We start from the raw sequence: 21,248 nt of genomic DNA on the forward strand, positions 1-21,248 counted from the left end.
ATTTCTGTATCATTTCAGGCTTCACTTACTCAGCCATTAAAGCTGATTCTGATTACCTAAAAGAGAAACTGGCAAGTATTTTTGAATCTGTGCTGATACCACTGATTTGTTTTTAATTTGAAACACAGCCAGGATATCACAAAATATATATTTTCTCTTCCTGCCAGAAAAACTAGAATCCAACCCAAACAAATATCCATCTGGCTTCATCACAAGTTAACTTTCCAACACTCCTACAAACCCAGACTGGACTTCACTGCTGAACAGAGAGGAGATGGAAACTAAAAGGGACTGAAAAGGATTCCTGTGTGTAATGACCTGAACTGTGCAGTAAACAAGGCTGGGTTTGATCATCTGCTCTCCACCTGCATGCAGTAAAAACACCTTAACCACACCGATGTACCTCAAGTTATTTGCATAATCGTGTTTGTATAACCGCATGAATGAACTGGTTTAAAATTGCCCACTTATGCCACTTTGTATACAGTATAATCTTATTTCCCTAAACAACTAAATGCAAATCTCTTGTTAATGCACTGATTCTCTCTTTGAGCACAAACCAGAATGCAAGCATACTTGAATTCAAACTAAACAACATTGAAATAACCTTTAAATAACATGACAGTCATGTTTGTGACAAGGGACAAAAAAACATATGATGATCTTATAGAATATGATGCATTGCTGTAGATTAAACTAACCAACAGGATATGAAGGAGTACATATCACGTCAGGCACTAACAAGTACACAACACAATACAGGAAAGCTGATAACAAAAAAAGTATATCAATATTTTTTTTAATTGGGGATAAAATCAAACAATGCAATAAGAGACACATAAATATACTTAATACGTTACATTTTTTCTAATAATAATAATAATGAAAAAATAATTGAAAATCTTAAAATAGACAAGCATATGAAAGGAGCAATGTATTTGACTTCAGGGATTTCATTTAAATGTTTTTATTGATTCTTTTGACAGGGAGAATACATGTAGGCATTGCTACATTTAAATAAAGTGTAACTGATGATGCAGTATATAGGTCATCTAGCCCTGGCTGATTTGCAGACCATGTCTCTGGTTAGGCTTTCGACATTAAATCCACATAATACAACAATGTAATACAGGCGTACAAACTAACAATAAAATAGACATAGACAAATAAACGCAATAAACAACCACTTCAGACAGTAATTGAAACAACAACTAAGAACAATGACTGCAAAGTACTTTTACTTGTAACGGACTGTTTTTACACCACTTAACTTAAGTAAAAGATGGGAATGCTTCCTTCACCTCTGTCTAAATGTGATTACAATTTGACAGCTGTTGTGATTTTGGTGACCTCGAGACCGCCCGCTCATTGAACAGTTGTTTACGTTGACGTAGCTCCGCCCCTGCTGTCCGCGTGCTGCTGACAGTGAGCTCAGTCTGAGAGGAGCCTCGCGACCACCTGCTAAACTCTCCACCAACGGTTGTCAGTTGACGTAAACGGGCTAACCAGCTAATTAACTAACTAAACAACTAGTTTGATCCAACGGATAACTTCAGTAGCTTCTGGAGCTAACGGCTGACGGTGAGTTGCTAACGGCGTTCAGTACAGTTAGCTGTTGTAACGGCCAACGTTACAAACGTAACGGCTACTTATTAGCTGATTAGCTTTGAGTAGCTGTAATGTAGCTTATTATGCTAATTGTCGTGGTAACAGTAACTAGTAAGTTAGCTCGGACGTTATTGATCCGTCCTTGTGAGGCTGATTTTCTATGGCGATGGTGTATTTGGTTACAGGTCTGTTTGTGCGTGTGTGTGTGTGTGTGTGTGTGCGGGCGCGCGCGCGCTCTCGTGTCACTATCGAGGCGAATCATCTCCCGTAGTAACGGTTGCTAAGCCTAAACTGTCTGTCTGGAGCTAACATTAGCATCCAGGCTCATTAATTAGGCAGCATTTAACGCTGTGCGTGTGTGTGTGTGTGTGTGTGCGTGTGTGTGTGCGTGTTGGCGGACGGACGGACGGACAGACAGCGGAGCCAAGAGCATCGGTCCACTCACTTCAGCATGGAAACACAACCTCAGATCTGATGCAGAGCTTTGCATTTATTAATTGTATCATTTTAATCAATCGATCATTTTCAGTTTTATGAAAAATGTCTAATACCATAAGAAGTTACCAGCAAAACAACGTGACGTCTTCAATCTGCCTCTACATGTAGTATTCAGTTCTAGTATCTAATAGTCTAGTTTTATCGATCGCGAATGGCGCTGTTCTCTCGGACAGTTAAGAAAAAGCCAAATATTGCCTACTTGGACGTCACTTAATATAACTGCCACCCCGCCCAAGGAAAGTCACCTTGAAGCATAGAGAAAGCATAGAGAAAGCAAGAGAAAAAGTACAGTGAAACATTCATAACAGGCATTGCATAATTGAATACTGTTCTGTTATCTGGACAGATGAGGGACATTTTCATTGCAAACCAGGATCATGTTCAAAGATAATCTTGCCATATCGCCCAAGTCTATGCGATACCTTTGTGTATATTTGACTGGCAAAACATTTGACATATGAGACTGATCAGTCACTGGGCATGGCCGATCATGCATATGCAAATCGTGAGGGGGTGCCAGTGGGTCCACTGTCCATGGAACATCAAGAACCCTGGATATGCAGCTCCTCGGCCCATGGCCCACAACAATATCCTGGTTTCTGATCATCTGCATGCAGACTGTTTTTATGAGCGCTTCACATTTACACTCATATCCGAGTTATGATCTGGTTTTTGGAGTATCCTGTTTACGTGTTAATCAGCTTACCATTAACCACTTTATATTTACGACTGGTATACTGTTAACCTGTTGGCATTGTGTATTGTGTCACCCTACTGTATTGATAATCTTTATTGTTATATTTTCACTCTTTCCTTCTTAACTGCAGCTGCTGCACAACAGTTTCCCTCAGGATGAATAAAGTTATATGTTATTTTATCGATATGCTACCTGGAGTACCCAGAAACCAAGATATCGGTGTCATGTAACACCTGATCCAGGTTTCTGATCCTTCTCTGTGTTAGCAGGTGCGTCCTCAACTCAAGGTTTTTAGTTGTTTGTCAGCAAAACAAAAACTAATGATAAACCATGGAGTGGTGGCCTAGATTACTGAAATGAATGCTGACATTGGTAATGCAGAGCTATGTAATTGTCTTATTCCTGCTACAAGGAGAAAATAAATCCATCAGGGTATTAAAGGAGGATATTGAGGAGTCAAAGACATCTGCACCGACACAGACAACCACAAACCTGGATAATACTAGAAGAAGATTTGAATAACCAGGTTTTTATGTGTTTCCAGTTAACGCTATCTACGTTGACGTTATCTCTGAACATGCTATAAAAAAATAAATAATAATTTCCTGGTTTGGAGTCTTATCCCAATGTTGATTTTATTCAGGATTTGGTGATACCATGGATCATAGAGAAACCTGTTTATTCAGCTTACTATGTTTACAATAATTACAGTATAAGTACAGGTTTCTGATCGTCTTAACATCTTATGCACTCATTTCTGTACCGACGGCGTTAACTCAGGATAAACAAAATATTGTTTCAGCATCGACATTGCGACGTTTGCAATTGTGACATCGCAGTATGTGCAAAGTCAAGTAAAGCAAATTAATTTAGACACGTTATGCTACTGCTGTTTGCTGCTTGATACAAAAGTAATAATGATGAAATACAATTTTGTACAATTTAACTATTCAGTACTACATCAGTACTGTGCTAACAGTTACGTCTCTGTGCAGTGTGTGTTCTGATGTGCAGCTTCACAGTCAGTCAGTTATCTGTTTGGGTCAGAGCCAGATTGCCCTCAGGAAGCTCAACATCCATCTAAACCACTGTTACCCAACCTGTCTGCCCACACACACACACACACACACACACACATACACGCACACACACACACACACACACACGTAAATACACATGCACACACACATACACACACACGTACATACACACACACACATACACACACACACACACACACACACACACACACACACACACACACACACACACACGTAAATACACATGCACACACACATACACACACACGTACATACACACACACATACACACACACACACACACACACACACACACGCACACACACACGTACATACACACGCACACACTGGATGGCCTACTGCCAATGAGAGATCATAGACTCTTTCCATTAGATTCACACAGTTAGAAAAGACAGTTTGACACTGGTAGACACCCAGAGAGAGAGACAGATAGATGGTCAGACAGACAGGTGGCCGAGCTGGATCATAGAAGTATCTTCTTTATTTCTTGACTCAAATAATCTGTTGGTGTGACAAGGGTATTGTCAAGTATCACAAAGTCTTGAAATGTCTGAAATTAAAAAACCTGTCCTTTTTAAATTCATCAGTGCCGTTTGATGCCTGCGGTCTTCATTTACAAGTTAACATTTGTATGTGATTTCATATGTTTGACTGGATTTCCCAAGCAGCGCAATCAAATCTTGATCCTTTTGATGGTCTATAAAACCAATTTAAAGCCCAACTCCTTGCTGGACTAGTAATACCTACAACCTGCCCACACAGGGTTTGTTACACTGTTACACAGATACACTTAATTTAATCAATCTGTCTACACAGGCAATTTGAGAGTTTCACTTGAACTTTACGTGCATGACCGCAGACTCTGGTGTCTTTTAGGCTAAAAGTGTATTTTGTCGGCACCCATAGGTTTCTGAAGAGCGGTTGTGAAGCTCAGAGTGGGCGGCTCCGGCTGTGCTATCTTGGCAGAGACGCTAAGCTAATCTAAAAATGGTCATTGTTGGTAAAAAATAGAGGTGTGCCCAGGTGACACAGCAGAGCAGACAGCTAGCAGCTAGCAACCCGAGACGGCACCCACCTGTCACTCAAAACGGCCATGCCCCTAATTATTATTTCAATTAAAATGGATGAGTTATATAAAAATTCACCCCCGTACAGTTGTCACCAAAAGGAAAATGTTTTACCAGGTTGTAAACATGTTTATTTCTGCTGTAAAATTAAGCCTTAAGTGGCCATTCGATGAACTGCATTTTCTGGTACTTCGGCAGAGCCTTCACTCCTCAGCCCCGCTTCATTCACCAACCGTTCAAAAGGAACACTTACGCAGTTTTTATAAACATTCTGTTTTCTCTTTTGGGATTTGTTCTTAAGAACAGAATCTACACACAATCAAGAGCACACTTACGCACGTTTGAGTGCCGACATGTTTCTGTGAAAATAACTGGTTATTTAGTTTTCTTTAATACAGTTGTATAATATAGGATTTAAATTACAATCATATTTTTTAGCACTTACGATATTATTTTGATAATTATTCAAATTATTCTGAAAAACATTATGGTATTTAAAAAAGTAATACATGCTACACTTCAGCTCTGAACCAGTAAAAGCATCCCAGACATGCATCTATTTTTTGTGTTATTTTATATCCCCTCCTCAGGCTGCTAAATATGACCGCTCGTTTGGCGTTCACTCCCTGCACTAGTACCTCCACTGGTGCCCCGCTAGCTCACTTGGTAGAGCAGCGTGTATCAAGGCTGATTCCTTACCACAGCTTCCCGGGTTCACTCACATAAATTGACTAAATCCTTAAGACTAGGAAGCAAAAACATGTAACCTGTGTATCATCACATCAGCAGAACCACAATCCAAGACAGATACTCTCATGTGACATTTTAATAGCAGTTACCTATCTGACACTAACACTGTACCTGTCCGTCTCCCTCTTCCTGTCTTCTTTAAATCTGTCTGGAAGGCGTGTGTTATCCGGTTGATTGGCAGTAAATGATGGAGGAGCTTCACGACGTCCAGCTGACTGAGATCAAACCTCTCCTGACAGGACAGGTACTGCAGTTGTTTTTCAATACGTCTGATAACACATGACTAAAGGAATATTCAATAAAAACACATGTTCTGATTCATAACGTGACTTACAATCAGATTCACAGGCTGGATGCTTTAATTTCTAAATAAACTCATTTCATAACAATAAGTTTAAAGATGTCTTTGTGTTTCTCCAGAATGGGAGAAATCTCCAGGACTTTGACTGTCAGGTGAGTTCAGCACTGACGCATAAGAGCGTCACACCTTGTCTCCTCTGGCATTATGTAGGGCTGGAATCTGAATTACAGTAGAACTTTTCATCAGCATTGTACAGAAAATATTTTAAATATCACCTTTTTATTTTTTTGTATTGTAATATGAAACATATTTGTGATAATTTAAGAAAGTCGGTGTTTATCATGTAATTTGGACACCGGAGTCATTTTAATATGACGCAACATTTGTCATATGATATTAACAACGGTGCAACTTGTTGATTATTATTTATTGACCCACATTTGTTTTTAATGAAAACAATTTCAAAAACAATGTATAATAATGTACAATGGTACTGTTTCAAATGAAAGGGCTATGCAGGAATGGGAAATAATATATTCCAGGGGTTTGCAAAGGTTCACAGTTTCAAGAATAATGCAATGTACAGACATCTCTCGTCTCAAAGTAAATGGTTTTGGTTAGACGCCTGAAATAAGGTATGTGAGTAAACACAAGCTTAAAAGATTCACGCTTTGTTCTACGACATTAAATTCTTCAGTAAATACGCCATTTGTGAATTTTGAAGCTTTTATGTGTCTTAAAAAAGTGACAAATGACAAATCTGTCATCCCCGTAGCACTCTATTGTCCAATAAGAATAACTAACATAACTTCGTACCACAGCACAACACCGGGCTGAAAGCTAAAATGTTGCTGCTGGATCCACTGAGGAGGAGTTGATCGACAATAACAAGTGACTTCAGTGGAGTCGAGGGGTCTGATAACATTCACCTGCAGAGTCCGTTTACAGTTGATCTTCATCATCATATTACATGTTTGCTTCTTAATGAGAGCAGCATGTTGGATAACCATCAGCTCCACACAGATCTGTGTATACATTGATCGACTCGTCGGACTGACGTCAGTACAGCAGGTCAATCTGCATCAATGCCTCTGATCAGAGAGTTATTTTAAATTAGAGCACAGAGTCACATCTCTGCCTCTCTGTCTGCGCCTCCAAAACACCCTCTGAATTCTTTCAAAGCCATTCCCAACTGTCAGTCAACTGGAAAACAGCCGTTCATTTCAGGGAAGTCAGAATTTTCAAGAACCTCAAAAATCCTTTGTGTGAACATTCACTTTATTGTTCCACATTGTAGGATGTTTGGATTGGGCTTCCTCCCACTTCAGCTTCATATTTTATTACTTTTTAACATATTAAATAAAAATAAAACAGTAGAAATATATATTTTTAGTTTCACGCACCCAAAGAGCCCAACTCATGGTTTTATAAGACACCAAGAGTACAGTTGCAGTGGTCAACATTTCATTCCATTACAACATTACAGGCCATTTTAAAGAAGAATATTGTGCCTTCTCTGTAAACCTCTGCTCTGCACATCAGGGAAGAAAACCCTTTAATTCAAAAGAAGCAGGTCACTCAGGTTAGCTTTGTTATGCCTCAGCTCCGGCGACAGCTGTTTTCTGGTTGTCTGTACGTCTGTAGGTCTGTAGGTCTGTACGTCTGTAGGTCTGTACGTCTGTAGGTCTGTACGTCTTTAGGTCTGTACGTCTGTAGGTCTGTACGTCTACGTCTGTAGGTCTGTACGTCTACGCCTGTAGGTCTGTAGGTCTGTACGTCTACGTCTGTAGGTCTGTACGTCTACGCCTGTAGGTCTGTACGTCTACGTCTGTAGGTCTGTACGTCTGTACGTCTACGTCTGTACGTCTATGTCTGTAGGTCTGTACGTCTATGTCTGTAGGTCTGTACGTCTATGTCTGTAGGTCTGTACGTCTACGCCTGTAGGTCTGTACGTCTACGTCTGTAGGTCTGTACGTCTGTACGTCTACGTCTGTACGTCTATGTCTGTAGGTCTGTACGTCTATGTCTGTAGGTCTGTACGTCTATGTCTGTAGGTCTGTACGTCTACGCCTGTAGGTCTGTACGTCTACGTCTGTAGGTCTGTACGTCTACGTCTGTACGTCTACGTCTGTAGGTCTGTACGTCTACGTCTGTACGTCTACGTCTGTAGGTCTGTACGTCTGCAGGTCTGTACGTCTATGTCTACGTCTGTACGTGTCTCAGGAACGCCTTGAGGGAATTTCTTCAATTTTGGCACAAGCGTCCACTTGGCCTTAAAGATGGACTGATCAGATTTTGTGGTCAAAGTTCAAGGTCACTGTGACCTTACAAAACCTGTTTTTGGCCATAAGTGAAAAATGAAAATTACGACAATTGCACACAAATGTCTCATGGGATAAAATGATGAAGTTACGAACAGTAGTTGGACAGACATGGGTGTAAACTGCAACTTGACTGGTTGGCGGAGGCATAAAACTGCGAGGTGGTAATTGTAGTTTTATGATTTATTTTGTAATTTGTTGTGAAATTTGATTACCCCGTGGATTGGACGGAGCTGATTGTCCTCCAAGATAATTGAGATAAAACGATTTTACTTATCTCTTTTTTTTTTTTTTTTTTACACTTTCTGCACTAAAAAAATAGTTCAACTCAATAAATAATCGTGATCTCAATATTGACCACAAATAATCATAATTATGATGTTTTCATAATCGAGCAGCCCTAGAGTGAGAGAAGATGACACCAGGGAAGGATGGAAGAAGGGCAACAAGTGGTTGGCTGTTTACACTTTAAGACCTTACTGCTCTCAGCCAATGAGTGCAGAGATTATTCCTCTCGCCACACCGCCCCCGTATCTCTTTCTGCCTTCCCTTGGCAGAAGGCTAAAGGACAACAGCTGACCTCTTTCTCTTTCCGTCTCTACTGACCTCTTTAATATTTATCTCTGTTTATGATTTTCTTCTGTCTTTTCTCTTCCTCTATAAAACTCTTCCTTGTCCTCTGTCAGGATGTCTGACTCTCTGGATTTGCACCAGATCTCCTGTTCTTTAGGAGTTGGGGTGGTGAGTTAGCCAGTTAGCCGTTTATTAGCCTTACTCACCTGAGTCATGCTTTGCCAGCTACTACTTACAGGAGTCGGCCTTTTAGCCCGTTAGCTAGTTAGCCAGTTAGCCTGCTCATCTTGTTTACCTGCATACACGCTGTAATCTGGCAGACAGCTGATTTTAGTTGCTCGCCTGTATGTTTTCTGCTTGAGTTGTATGATAGTGTCAACAATCAGTCAAACTTTATTGAAATAAAGCACATGCATTTCATTTTCAAGAGAAAGACATAAATGGCAGGATGAGATATTTGGAGCAACAGAAGAAGAAATACATTTAGTTAGGGGGTGTTGATGGCCTAGTGGTCTAGTGGTTCGGCCTCCAAATAGAACGTTGTGAGTTAAATTCCAGGGCTGCCACCATTGTGCCCCTGAACAAGGCACTTACTCCAGGGTTGCTCCAGGGAGACTGTCCCTGTAGTTAGCTCACTGTAAGTCGCTCTGGATAAGAGCGTCTGCTAAATGACCTGTAATGTAAAAGGTCAAAGTTAAAAGTCAGATTAAAATGTTTTTGTTGAGCAACCTCAACACAATATGAAGTCCTGGTTTGGGGAGCAGTACTTACAGTCAGCAGGTTAAAACAATACAAACATGCAGTGTAGGGACACGTGCATGTGAGGAAGCTTAAGAACCATTAATAGAAACTGTCAGGTGTTTCCATTAATGAGATTACTGGACATCACCTTTGCCCATGTGAACCCATTCATCTGTCTGTCCATGCTTCCTTCTAGGGGTCCAGTTATCATTTGAGCTTTGTGTGGGTCCCTCAAATAACGTTGGGGGCGGAGATATACTACTACTTTCTATTTAAATATATTCTAAAGATAATGTTGGCTGATACATGTAGTGGCCTCTTTGAAATGGGTTTGAATGTTCACGGTTCCCATTCTCAACCGGCATAGTTTGTCAGTTTTCTACTGCGTACCGGACTTTCCACAAGGATAAAGTAGCCATCCAGTGGGAAAAGGTAGTCAGTAAGGGGTCAGGGTGCATGCCCCCCTGGAGAAAGAATTTGACCATGAAAGCTGACATTTGACGGAATATAACCAGAGTTTCTATGGGTCCTTTGAAATCTTCGAAGGTTTGTCAATTTGAGGGGGAAAATGATGGACATGAACGTTTTTTTTGGAAATAGAACAAAATGGACATGGGTCATTGAAAATGCTTGAATTTTCAAAATGTGTGCAAGAATATAAATTGAAGATATTTAGATATATTTTCTAACTTAACGTTAGTTAACATGAGTTGTTACCTTCTCTGTAACAAAGCCCAATTGAGAAGTGCTGTTGTCCGTGAGCTCCTGTAAAACCTGCTAGTTCTCACCGTACAGTATTAACAGTATTAACAGTAATTAACCTTGATCCATGTCTCTCTGTGCTAGCTGCAGAAGAACAATGATTCACCTTGATGATCATTTTAATTAGAATATTCTGTCAGTAATCAGTCTGTACTTTTATAAGTTGTATTGACTGCTGACATGTAGGCCTACATTTAAACTCATGTCATCAAGCTGTTTAGTCTCGCATTCCAGTTTCTCACCTGACCATCTGTGTCTCTAGAGCAGGGGTGTCAAACCCATGTTAGTTCAGGGGTCACATGCAGCCCAATCTGATCTCAAGTGGGCCGGACCAGTAACATCACAGCATGATAACCTGTAAATAACAACAAGTCCAAATGTTTCCCTTCGTTTTAGTGCAAAAAAGTACATTCTGAAAATGTTCATCTTTTTACAAAACATTATGAACCTGAAATTTCTTAAGAAAAAAAGGAGCAATTTCAACAATATTAAGCCTCATTTATCATTTACACACGTGTGTTACAACGTACAGATCAGTGTGTCTACAAAGGCACAACACATGTAGTCACAGGTATCTGGAACAGTGTTTAACTTCATGATCAAAACAACTCCTTTCTACACTTTGTAAAGTCATCCCGCGGGCCGGACTGGACCCTCTGGCTGGGACGGTTTTGGCCCACGGGCCGCATGTTTGACACCCCTGCTCTAGAGCATGTCCCTCACAGGCCACTGCTGTCCAGCCGTGAGGGGATCATTTAGCACAGCACATCTCTCTCCTGCTCCTGTTGTTTGAGCAGACAGCGTGAGGTTTAGCTGTTGTTTGCTGCTGTGTTGCTCAGGAGCACGATGTGGAGACGGCCCACGGTGTGCTGCACGTCACCATGAGGGGAGTTGCTAAGGGCAGCCGTCCCACAATCCTCACCTACCATGACATCGGACTCAATCGTGAGTAAATGTGCAGACGCATCATACAGTACATGTACCGCAGAGAAGAAACATGTGAGAAATAAGTGTGTGTGTGTGTGTGTGTGTGTGTGTGTGTGTGTGTGTGTGTGTGTGTGTGTGTGTGTGTGTGTGTGTGTGTGTGTGTGTGTGTGTGTGTGTGTGTGTGTGTGTGTGTGTGTGTGTGTGTGTGTGTGTGTGTGTGTGTGTGTGTGTGTGTGTGTGTGTGTGTGTGTGTGTGTGTGTGTGTGTGTGTGTGTGTGTGCAGATAAGTCTTGTTTCAACAGCCTGTTCAACTATGAGGACATGCAGGAAGTGACACAGCATTTCTCAGTTTTGCATGTTGATGCTCCAGGACAGCAGGAGAACGCTCCTGTGTTCCCCACCGGGTAACACACACACACACACACCACGGTTTACCCCAGCTTCTGATGGGATTTCTTGTTGTTCTTCACGACAGAGTCCCCATTAAATACTTGTTATGTGTCTGCAACAGAACAAAAATACAATCTCTGATCGGGTCACGAAGCCAGCAGCTGTCTTGTTTATTTTTGTTCAGAGGAAGGAGAATAAAAACGTAAGGGATTAAAGGCTCAGTGACAAGCACCCTCCTGTGTCACCTTAAGGTCTTTAAATAAAACAACAAGTAGAACAAAGCACTCCATCAGCAAATGTATTTCCTTTGTATCCCTGGAGTCATGTTACCTTTGACTTTGCAGATAAATGTGCCGACAGGAGATGTTTTACAGGCCGTTTAGATGTTGCTTGTCAGCTTTATACACACAACATTTATATCATTGGGTATTCAAGGAACTTTAATTTTGTGTTGATTTTGGCAAACCCTGTGGACAAAAGTGGTAATGTTTCAATGAGCACCACTTCTTCTCAGAAAGATCTTGATCTGGCTGAGCACGTGCATTTGTATGGAAGCGAGTGAAAGAAAGACACAACTTATTTTAAACCTTATTTAAAAATAAAAATGTTTGTAACAAAGCTGTTTGCAGAATGCAGAGCGATGAGGTTATGTATCTATTTGTGGCTATGCACGATTAATACTGGTGAAACAAAGTACACTTTGTTTTAACCACCAACGTATATTCATATATTAATGTAAAACCACATCTTGCAATATATTTCATGAATATAAAATAAACATATTACATACCAGGAGGAGGAGGAGCGCCAAATCATCGTGTGTGTGTGTGTGTGTGTGTGTGTGTGTGTGTGTGTGTGTGTGTGTGTGTGTGTGTGTGTGTGTGTGTGTGTGTGTGGTGTGTGTGTGTGTGTGTGTGTGTGTGTGTGTGTGTGTGTGTGTGTGTGTGTGTGTGTGTGTGTGTGTGCAGGTACCAGTACCCCACCATGGATGAGCTGGCTGAGATGCTGCCTTCTGTCCTGACACAGCTTCAGTGAGTGTGATGTCTTCTTTACGATGCACCGTGGGTATTTTAGTAGGAACAGATGGTTTGTTAGTTCACCCTAATGTGTGTGTGTGTGTGTGTGTCACCTTCAGGGTGAAGAGTGTGATTGGTATCGGCGTTGGAGCTGGAGCCTACATCCTTACCAAGCTGGCTGTGAGTATGACCCCCCCCCCCCCCCCCACCAGGAGGAGGATGATGATGATGATGGGGTGGTGATGGTTTAGTGGTTTGCCTTCCAAACACAACACCAGAAGGTTGTGAGTTCAACACCAGGCTGCCACCATTGAGCCCCTGAGCAAGGCACTTAACCCCGAGCTGCTCCAGACAGACTGTCCCTGTAGTGAGGTCACTGAGTCGCTCTGGATGAGAGCGTCTGCTGAACGACCTGTGGTGTACTGATGATGTTTGCGATTGTCTTTCAGCTGAATGAGCCCTCTCTGGTGGAGGGGTTAGTTCTGATCAACGTTGACCCCTGTGCCAAGGGCTGGATGGACTGGGCTGCCTCTAAGGTCACACACACACACACACACACACACACACACACACACCAGTTGCACAAAACATCTTTAAGGTTGAATTAAAATGTTCACGTAGATATTTAAGTTTCTTTTCCTTATCTTGGTCTTAAGGAATCCCTTAAAGTTAGTCAAATATGTGTCCGCTGTAAAAAGGTGTCAGTCAGTGTGTAAGTCACAGCAGATGAGAAGCTGAAGAATAAGAGATGATTGCAGTTGAAATTGTCTGTTGATGAGTACGATACTGAAATAATAAAAGTAATGTGACGTTTTTGTTTCCTGCAGCTGAGCGGCTGGACGAGCAACCTGGTCGACAACATCATGGAACATCACTTCAGCGCCGTGAGGACACATTTGGTTTACAAGAACCACAGATTCGTAAGAACAATTTGTGAATCTCCACTGAACTGTTACTTGTGTTTGTGCAGGATGAGTTAACAGACAATATGGAGATCACCCAGACGTACAGACTCCACATCTCTCAGGATATACCGCTGGACAACTTGGCCATGTTCTACAACAGCTATGACGGGTAGGAAACAGTCCAGGCAGCCTGCATGTTAGGGAGCCATGTTGGCTATTATTACCAGTTCATTAGGATTGGTTTAAATGCAGAGACAAAAAACAAAAAGAAGAACTTGACATAATACTACTAATAATAATACATTTGACTTATATAGAGCTTTTCTGGGAACTCGGAGTACGTAAAAACAAAAATACTGCAATACTTTCCACGATATCTTTCTACGTCATTATATACTATTACTCAGTGTTTCCCCTATATGCATTCAAAAGCTGTGCAGCTCCGCTGCTACATTATTAGGGCCGCTGCTTTATAAAAAACTCCCCTAACGCAACAAACTCGCTATCTCTACTTTAATCAGCCAGTCAGGGACTGGCCACAGTTATAAGTCCAGCCCAGACATTAACCCTGCAGTCTGCGAAGACACACAGACGCAGCGGAAAGTTGCAGGTGGACCCGGGTACAAACTTCAGCAGCAAATATTAAATCAAATTCAGTTTATTAATGAATGTGACATTAGGCCTGAAGAACTGTGTACAAATATGTGAAGCTAAAAGAATCCTACAGGAAACACTGATCACTATTTGTACTGCTGCTGCTGCTGTTTGCATAATGCTGCAGCATTCTGTGACCTCAATAAGAAGCCAGAAGAGAGCTTCCTGATCATCGTCTCCACTCTGCAGGCAGTGTGTGGAGTCTGTTTAGCAAAGTGTGTGTGTGTGTGTGTGTGCGTGTGTGTGTGTGTGCGTGCGTGCGTGCGTGTGTGTTAGTCGTACTGAGTTGCAGATGGAGCGGCCGCTTCTTGGTCTGAATGAAGACACAGTCACCACACTGAGGTATCTTTCCTTCTTTCTTTACTCTATTTAACAATTCTACATTTACGTCGACACATCCTGTTACATCTTATCTGACGTGTGTGTGTGTGTGTGTGTGTGTGTGTGTGTGTGTCAGGTGTACCTCTCTGCTGGTGGTTGGAGACACGTCGCCTGCTGTTGATGTCGTGGTGAGTGTCTGCCCTGTTTCCATGACAACAGTCAGTATTTGACGTCACATTGTTGTAAATAGTGTGTGTGTGTGTGTGTGTGTGTGTGTGTGTGTGTGTGTGTGTGTGTGTGTTGCAGGTGGAGTGTAACTCCAGACTGAACCCCACCAAGACCACCCTGCTCAAGGTACCTGTCTGTCTGTTACCCTGTATCTCCTCCTCACCTGTCTGTCTCTTTGCTCCACTCTCAGGTGTCACAGGTTTGAGATGTTGAACAGTCCCAATCATTTTGTTCAGAGATGAAATGTTGTCATTTACTATTTTGGCGTTTTCCCTTTTAGTCAGCGGGGGAGGGGTAATCTGGAGGGTTGGAGAAATCCCAGTGGAACTGTTCTGAGCTAATTGCTGTGGGATGACTCATGTGTGGACTGAGACTTCTCATACAAACACACACATGCACTTATTTGACTGCCAAAACAGATAGATAGATAGAGAGATGAAAGATAGATAGATACTTTATTCATCCCGAGGGATATTTATTTTCATTTAGAAAATGAAGTCCACAGTCACGGAGCAGCGTTTAACAAAAGGATATCGTCCTACCGAAGTCTGGACGGGACGAAGCTACCGGGACGCCCATGCTCTTGTTACTTGATAGTACACAGCTACAAGTGCACGTGAAAAACAACAGGGATTTCTTGTGAAGCAATTGCAGCATCTGCTGAAATGTCCAGTCTGTCAATGTCTGTGGTTTAACAGCTGATGGCAAAACAATTCAAACTGAACTGAATTGATGTACATTTTTATTTTTAAATTAGTTTTTTAACCATGCAATATTGTTTCTGTTCAGTTTTTCTTTAAGGATATTTATTTATTTTGCGATTATAATCCTGGTATGGACACATCAGTCTGTGATATTGTATTCAGCATGTGTGGTATGTTTTGAGCGGTGCCTGAGAATAAGTTTGTCATGGCACGTTGTAGAGGAGCTGTGTCCTCACCTGCTGTGTTATTCTGGGTCTCTCTTCTAGATGGCAGACTGTGGAGGACTCCCTCAGGTGATGCAGGTGAGTCTGACACACTTACTGTCTCCTACTGTGTTTGCAAAACAGTACTGCCATCCCTGTATGGACTTCAAAAGAGACACTGGTCGCCGTGATGCTTTTTTTCTGTCCAAACTGGCGGAGAGAAGATTTGTTGGACAGTCGTCCTCGTTTGTACGACGTGTTTTTAAATGTCCACAATGGAAGAAGCAAATAAATCTTACTCTGTCAATCAGACGCATTTGTCACATCGCTTTAAAAAAAAAATGAAGAACAATCAGTTTTATACATCGTCCACCGGTGTGACTGGAGTGTGTGTTTCCCTCCTCAGCCTGGGAAACTTGCAGAGGCCTTCAAGTATTTTGTCCAGGGGATGGGCTACAGTGAGTATCTTCTTTACATGTAACTGCAACATCACACACTTCCTGTTGGGCTTTGTCTCTCTGTTAACATGTTCCTGTTATGTGTCTAAACTCTGAATCTCGTCACAAAGCCTTATTCGCACAGGACTAGTATTACCAGGGGACCTTAAGTGATTTACAAATCAGCGCACCACGTCTGTGTTTCCTGCTGCACATTTGCACGAGATAAGCAAAGTCTGTATTTTACCCCCCCGGTATAATGTCATGGCTCTGTGTAACACCTGCTTATAGGACAAATGTTATACTATGTAATATTTCATATTATAAATGTTATTATGTCGTGTTATATAGGCCTGTTTGTGTTTGTATAACATTCACAGCTTCCTCTTGCTCCGAGCCTCGTGCACATGCACCCACAATTTGTAACGGCCATAATTCTAAACTGGGGGGGGGAAATGGACATGGCAGATTTGCACGGGACCAACATCAAAGACGACCGCTGCAAATATTACAAATTACAGAGTAGAGACCCGGGTGGTGCTGGTCCCGACTTCAGTTGATGAAAACTCAACTAAAGACTGTTTAGTTTTAATATATATATATAATAACTTTAACCAATCAATCAAAAGGTGTGTGTGTGTGTGTGTGTGTGTGTGTGTGTGTGTGTGTGTGTGTGTGTGTGTGTGTGTGTGTGTGTGTGTGTGTGTGTGTGTGTGTGTGTGTGTGTCTACAGCCATGCTTCACTACTAACTGTAAGTAGCAGTTTGCAGTGTCGTACACAGCAGCAGGGTATGAATCAGTTGGATGTCCTCAACACACAAATACATCCTGTGTGTGTGTGTGTGTGTGTGTGTGTGTGTCTGGCCTCGTATTACTACAATTATCTCTCAGCCTGTCCTCCTTCCTTTCTGCTCTTGTTCTTCTTCTCTCTTTGTCTTCGTTTCCTCCAGTCCCTCATGTTGTATTAAACCGCCTGAGCAGCCAATCAGGTATCAGGATTTCAACCAGAATCTTAAACCCCCATCTCCATTTCCATCTTTGTTTCTTTGCTCTCTTGTTACTCCTTCGACGTGTGTGTGTGTGTGTGTGTGTGTGTCTACGTCTGCGTGTGTGTCTGCATGCCGTTGATCAGCTGATCACACTGCAGTGAAGGGAATCAGCAGGCTTTGCTGCTGCATGCAAACACAGACACTCATCACATCTGATAGTTTTAAACTGCTCATGTCTACTGTAGGATCAAACTCACATCCCACAATAACATGAACTGAAAACTATGAGAAGAGCAACAATAACAGAAGATATCTTATCTGTTTTTGTTCAAATCAATACACCTTTCCCTCGAGCCCTCAGTAGCATGCAGTCATGAGAGCCTGTACGGCCTTGGTTCTACGTTCTGTCCTGTGTTTCCACCTTTTTACAAACCAGAGCGCTTTGTCTCAGTTTCATCATAAATCACACAACCTGACAACATGATGACAACTGGCTCAGGTCAGGGCTGTAAGATGGAAACACTGATAAGTTCAGATTTGACCCCTCAGATTCCCATTTTGCAGCGTTGTAGCCCCGTACGTCTTCTAAAGATGCGACCCTTCACACTGAAGAGAAAAGGTGAAATGTTTGGAGCTTCAGTGTGAATGGACCATCAGACTCACCGTCATCAGGTTTGAAACCAGCTGCTCCATCACAGTGTGGACGATTCAAAACAGCACACGCTGGTTGGACAGTGAAGGGCCTGCAGGTTCCCCCACACGAGGGATGCACCAACGCATCGGCTGAACATCAGTATCGGACGATATTCGTCGTGTTGACCGCCATCAGCATATTGTCAAATAACATTCACCAGCGGCTGATGTCACATCAATTTGTCGCTGGCTGAATATTTTGTTAGTCGTTTGTGGTCGTACTCAGCAACAGTAGTGTTCCCAGTATTACGACTTCGATACGATACCTGCCTAAATATCTTGATACCGATACTGAAGCGATACTACAGCAAACACCTAAAACATCTGATAAGTGATGGAGTAATAGATGACAGAACATGGAACTTAGAATTATTTGTTAATTCTTTTACAATTTTCTTACGTACTGGTACTGATAATGTTTCCCCCCCCCCCCTCAGTGCCCACAGCTGGTATGACCCGGCTGGTTCGCTCCAGGACTCACTCGGCCTCCAGCGTCGGCTCCACTGAAGGCGTCCGGAGCCGCAGTACCACCAACACACTGCCAGAGGGCGCTAACTCCACCATCCCCGGACACATGGCAGAACAGACCATCGAAATGACCGCGTAGGACTGTTCCTGCTCTGTTTTCTCTCTCTTTACTCTTCATTTCTTCTTCCTCTTTTCCTCCTCGGATGCTGCATGCATCTGAAACTTTCCTCTGTTTAGGACGCAGCCAAACATTTCTAACGTTGTAGTTGTAAAAGTTCTTCCTTAAGAAAAGAAAAGGTCACATCTAACATCACGTAAAGTAGAGAAACACCCTTAAATATCTTTAGATTTGACCCTGTGCTCTTTAGGATGCTGATGTCGGTAGCGTTCACTCCCTCCTCCCCGGAGCCATGCGGTTGCCGTGTTGACGCTGTAGATGTAACTGTACCCGGAGATCAGCTGGTTCATATTTACGTGTTGTATTTCTTTAGTAGACTGCGGATCAGAGCAGATCATAATCTTTCTTCCTTTTTAGTTTGGTCCTGATCCCTTCTTCTTTTTATTATTACTCTTATTATAACCATGATTATGTTGTTCTGACTGTTGTTGGTGGTGTTTGCTACGAAGCGCGTTTCTGAAAGGATTCACTCTTTTCCTAAAATGACAGTAACTAAGTAAGGGAATAGTTCACCAAAATAATACAAATGGTTTTTAAAATCAGCGGCGTGTTTGCGGCCCTGGAATATATTCTGAGATAACATTTAGAACTGTTGACGTTGAAGTTTTTAAATATTCTCTGAGATTATAAAGTCATAATGTTAGTAGCCACACGGCTTGACTTTGTAGCCACACGGCTTGACTTTGCAAGGTTGGATCAATATATTACATATAGTCTGGATCCTTCATCGTCATCATCGTCACTTTGTTGTTTTCTTCTGAATGCGTCCAATGTTCGGCAATTTCTCTCCAAAGTCCGGACGCTTGGGATTAAATGGTGACTCTGGGCTAAAGTTACAGGATTTTCTTCTTGCTAAATCTGAATGCAAAGTATAATTTCATGAGGTCATCCACTGCAGGCGTAATACACGGCAAGCAGTGATGATCCAACCTTGAAGCGATGTGGTTCCTCCGACTTGTTCTGTCCTCGACTTTAATCTCAGAGATTCTTTAACAAATGTATCTCTGAATATTACACATGCAGAACAATCTGGCAATTACTGTGAACAAACTTCAGGATTGACCACAGTGAGAGAAGTGCTCCTCTGCGGTCACCAGCACCGTCACTGTGCACTTCCTTTACACAGCGAACACTTTCTCTCCACATAAACTTGGGAGAGAGGGCAAAGTGTTTTCTGTGACTGTGCAGATTTGAGCTATTCCAGGCTTCAGAGTGAAGTCATTGATTAAGAAACTGTTCCTTTAACCTTTAACCTTTCACCTTTCTTTCGATGGGGACCCTGAAAGCCCGTTTACCTTGTGTCTTCCTTCTCTGTTCCTGTACATGATTTAGTTTCAGTCCCTGAAGCCGCCATGCTCTCTGCTCGTGAAGCCCGTCAGCAGCATGCTCGTTGTGGAGTTTTGGCATGCGGTCTGTGAAGTGGTATCAGTGTAGTGAATAACGGAGATGTTGCTCAGCTGTGAACCCTCAACTCAAGAGACGGCGAAGAAAAACACCTCCACATTGTGTCGCGGTTTGTTTTTCTCTGGACTGAAAGCTGCCAGCAGGGTTGTTGATTATTGATTATTATACAGATATGATGCTCTGACTGTAAGCACTTGTTTGGCTTCAGTGACATTGTTTTGGTTTAATTGCACTTCACGTTGGTGTGAGAAGACGAGGACAGGCGGTCGATGGGATCTGTGATATCTGGCGGACACGTTGCTCGCCCTGCTGATGTTGACGGGGGTTCTGTAGTTTCAGGCAGTGATGCTTCTTCTTCTCTCTGCTGTGACGCTGCCTCCTGCTGGAGGACTGAAGAGCAGCTCCCAGAGCAGGAAATAAATCCTGCTAGTTTGACTCTCGTTAGGATTTCTGACGCTTTTCAAGGTTTCCTTAGGACGTCTCTGTTAAACAACTCAAATCTTAGGGAGGGGGCTTCTGCACACTGACTGGTTCACACCAAGTCAAATATTAAGTTATTTTATTCTATATACACTAACTGTAATTCTGCCGTCTGTTACTGTTATTAATATTTATTAACTATTACTTTTGAGATTTGTACTGAAGCATCGGCTGTTACTCCATGACTTTTAATGTAAACAAGGTTTGTAATGAAATAAAGTTGTTAATACCCAAAACTGTGGTTTGAATATTCTGCAGCGGTGGAAGAAGTATTCAGATTACTTTAGTAAAAGTAGGGTAGCACTTTGTATAAGCTTAGTTAATATACATATGATTTAATAACACATTTTAATACGACTATATAAGTGTGAATAATAGCATCAACATGTTAGATTATAAGAAACTTAAGTTTAGACTGTTTAACGTTTATAAAAACCTTATGTTGCAGTTTACCCAACTTATTATGTCATTGTTAAACCTTTACTAACCTTTGTGTTGCTTTAACAATAAATACTTTATTATTCATTGGCAGTTAAATATACTTTTAACAGTAATAAAGATTATTATTACGGTGAATAAATCTGTCATAAGGATTGTATAAACTTAGTTTCTTGTGCTTATTAATGTCTCATCTCCCAATAAACATGTTTATGACGCTATTATCACTTAGTCTTAACTTAAATGAATGATTTTAAAGCACAAACACTAAAACAAATCACAAGTCTGCAGATCGTGGTTGGCCGGTCGCAGACTCGGTTGCTTAGCATAGTGATTTGATTGGCAGACGAGAGGCGGTCCAAATTCAATTAAGAGAACCAATCAAAACAAGGCTCAGAATTTGAGCTCATACTGCCAAATGAGCAGTCACATGT

At 41.8% G+C, this 21,248-nt stretch overlaps 1 protein-coding gene across 3 annotated transcripts; it reads left to right on the forward strand.

Moving 5' to 3' along the window:
* Positions 1-1,372: 1,372 nt before the first annotated feature.
* LOC115004819 (protein NDRG3-like) lies at positions 1,373-20,612 on the forward strand. 3 transcript variants are annotated; one of them, XM_029426517.1, is made up of 18 exons: positions 1,373-1,581; positions 5,837-5,925; positions 6,102-6,134; positions 8,990-9,044; positions 11,219-11,324; positions 11,590-11,710; positions 12,665-12,727; positions 12,832-12,892; positions 13,162-13,248; positions 13,540-13,596; positions 13,683-13,786; positions 14,548-14,613; positions 14,729-14,780; positions 14,899-14,946; positions 15,791-15,826; positions 16,134-16,185; positions 17,115-17,153; positions 18,284-20,612. In XM_029426517.1, exons 3-18 carry the CDS (start codon positions 6,103-6,105, stop codon positions 18,451-18,453), a joined length of 1,149 nt encoding a protein of 382 aa, XP_029282377.1. In that variant the 5' UTR covers positions 1,373-1,581; positions 5,837-5,925; position 6,102; the 3' UTR covers positions 18,454-20,612. The 3 variants fall into 3 exon arrangements, with proteins under 3 accessions (XP_029282377.1, XP_029282376.1, XP_029282378.1); XM_029426516.1 differs by lacking the exon at positions 8,990-9,044 and having other exon boundaries at positions 1,374-1,581; XM_029426518.1 differs by lacking the exons at positions 8,990-9,044; positions 17,115-17,153 and having other exon boundaries at positions 1,376-1,581.
* The last annotated feature ends 636 nt before the right edge of the window (positions 20,613-21,248 follow it).

The sequence above is a fragment of the Cottoperca gobio genome, unplaced genomic scaffold, assembly GCF_900634415.1.
Source record: "Cottoperca gobio unplaced genomic scaffold, fCotGob3.1 fCotGob3_192arrow_ctg1, whole genome shotgun sequence".
Lineage (NCBI taxonomy): Eukaryota > Metazoa > Chordata > Actinopteri > Perciformes > Bovichtidae > Cottoperca > Cottoperca gobio.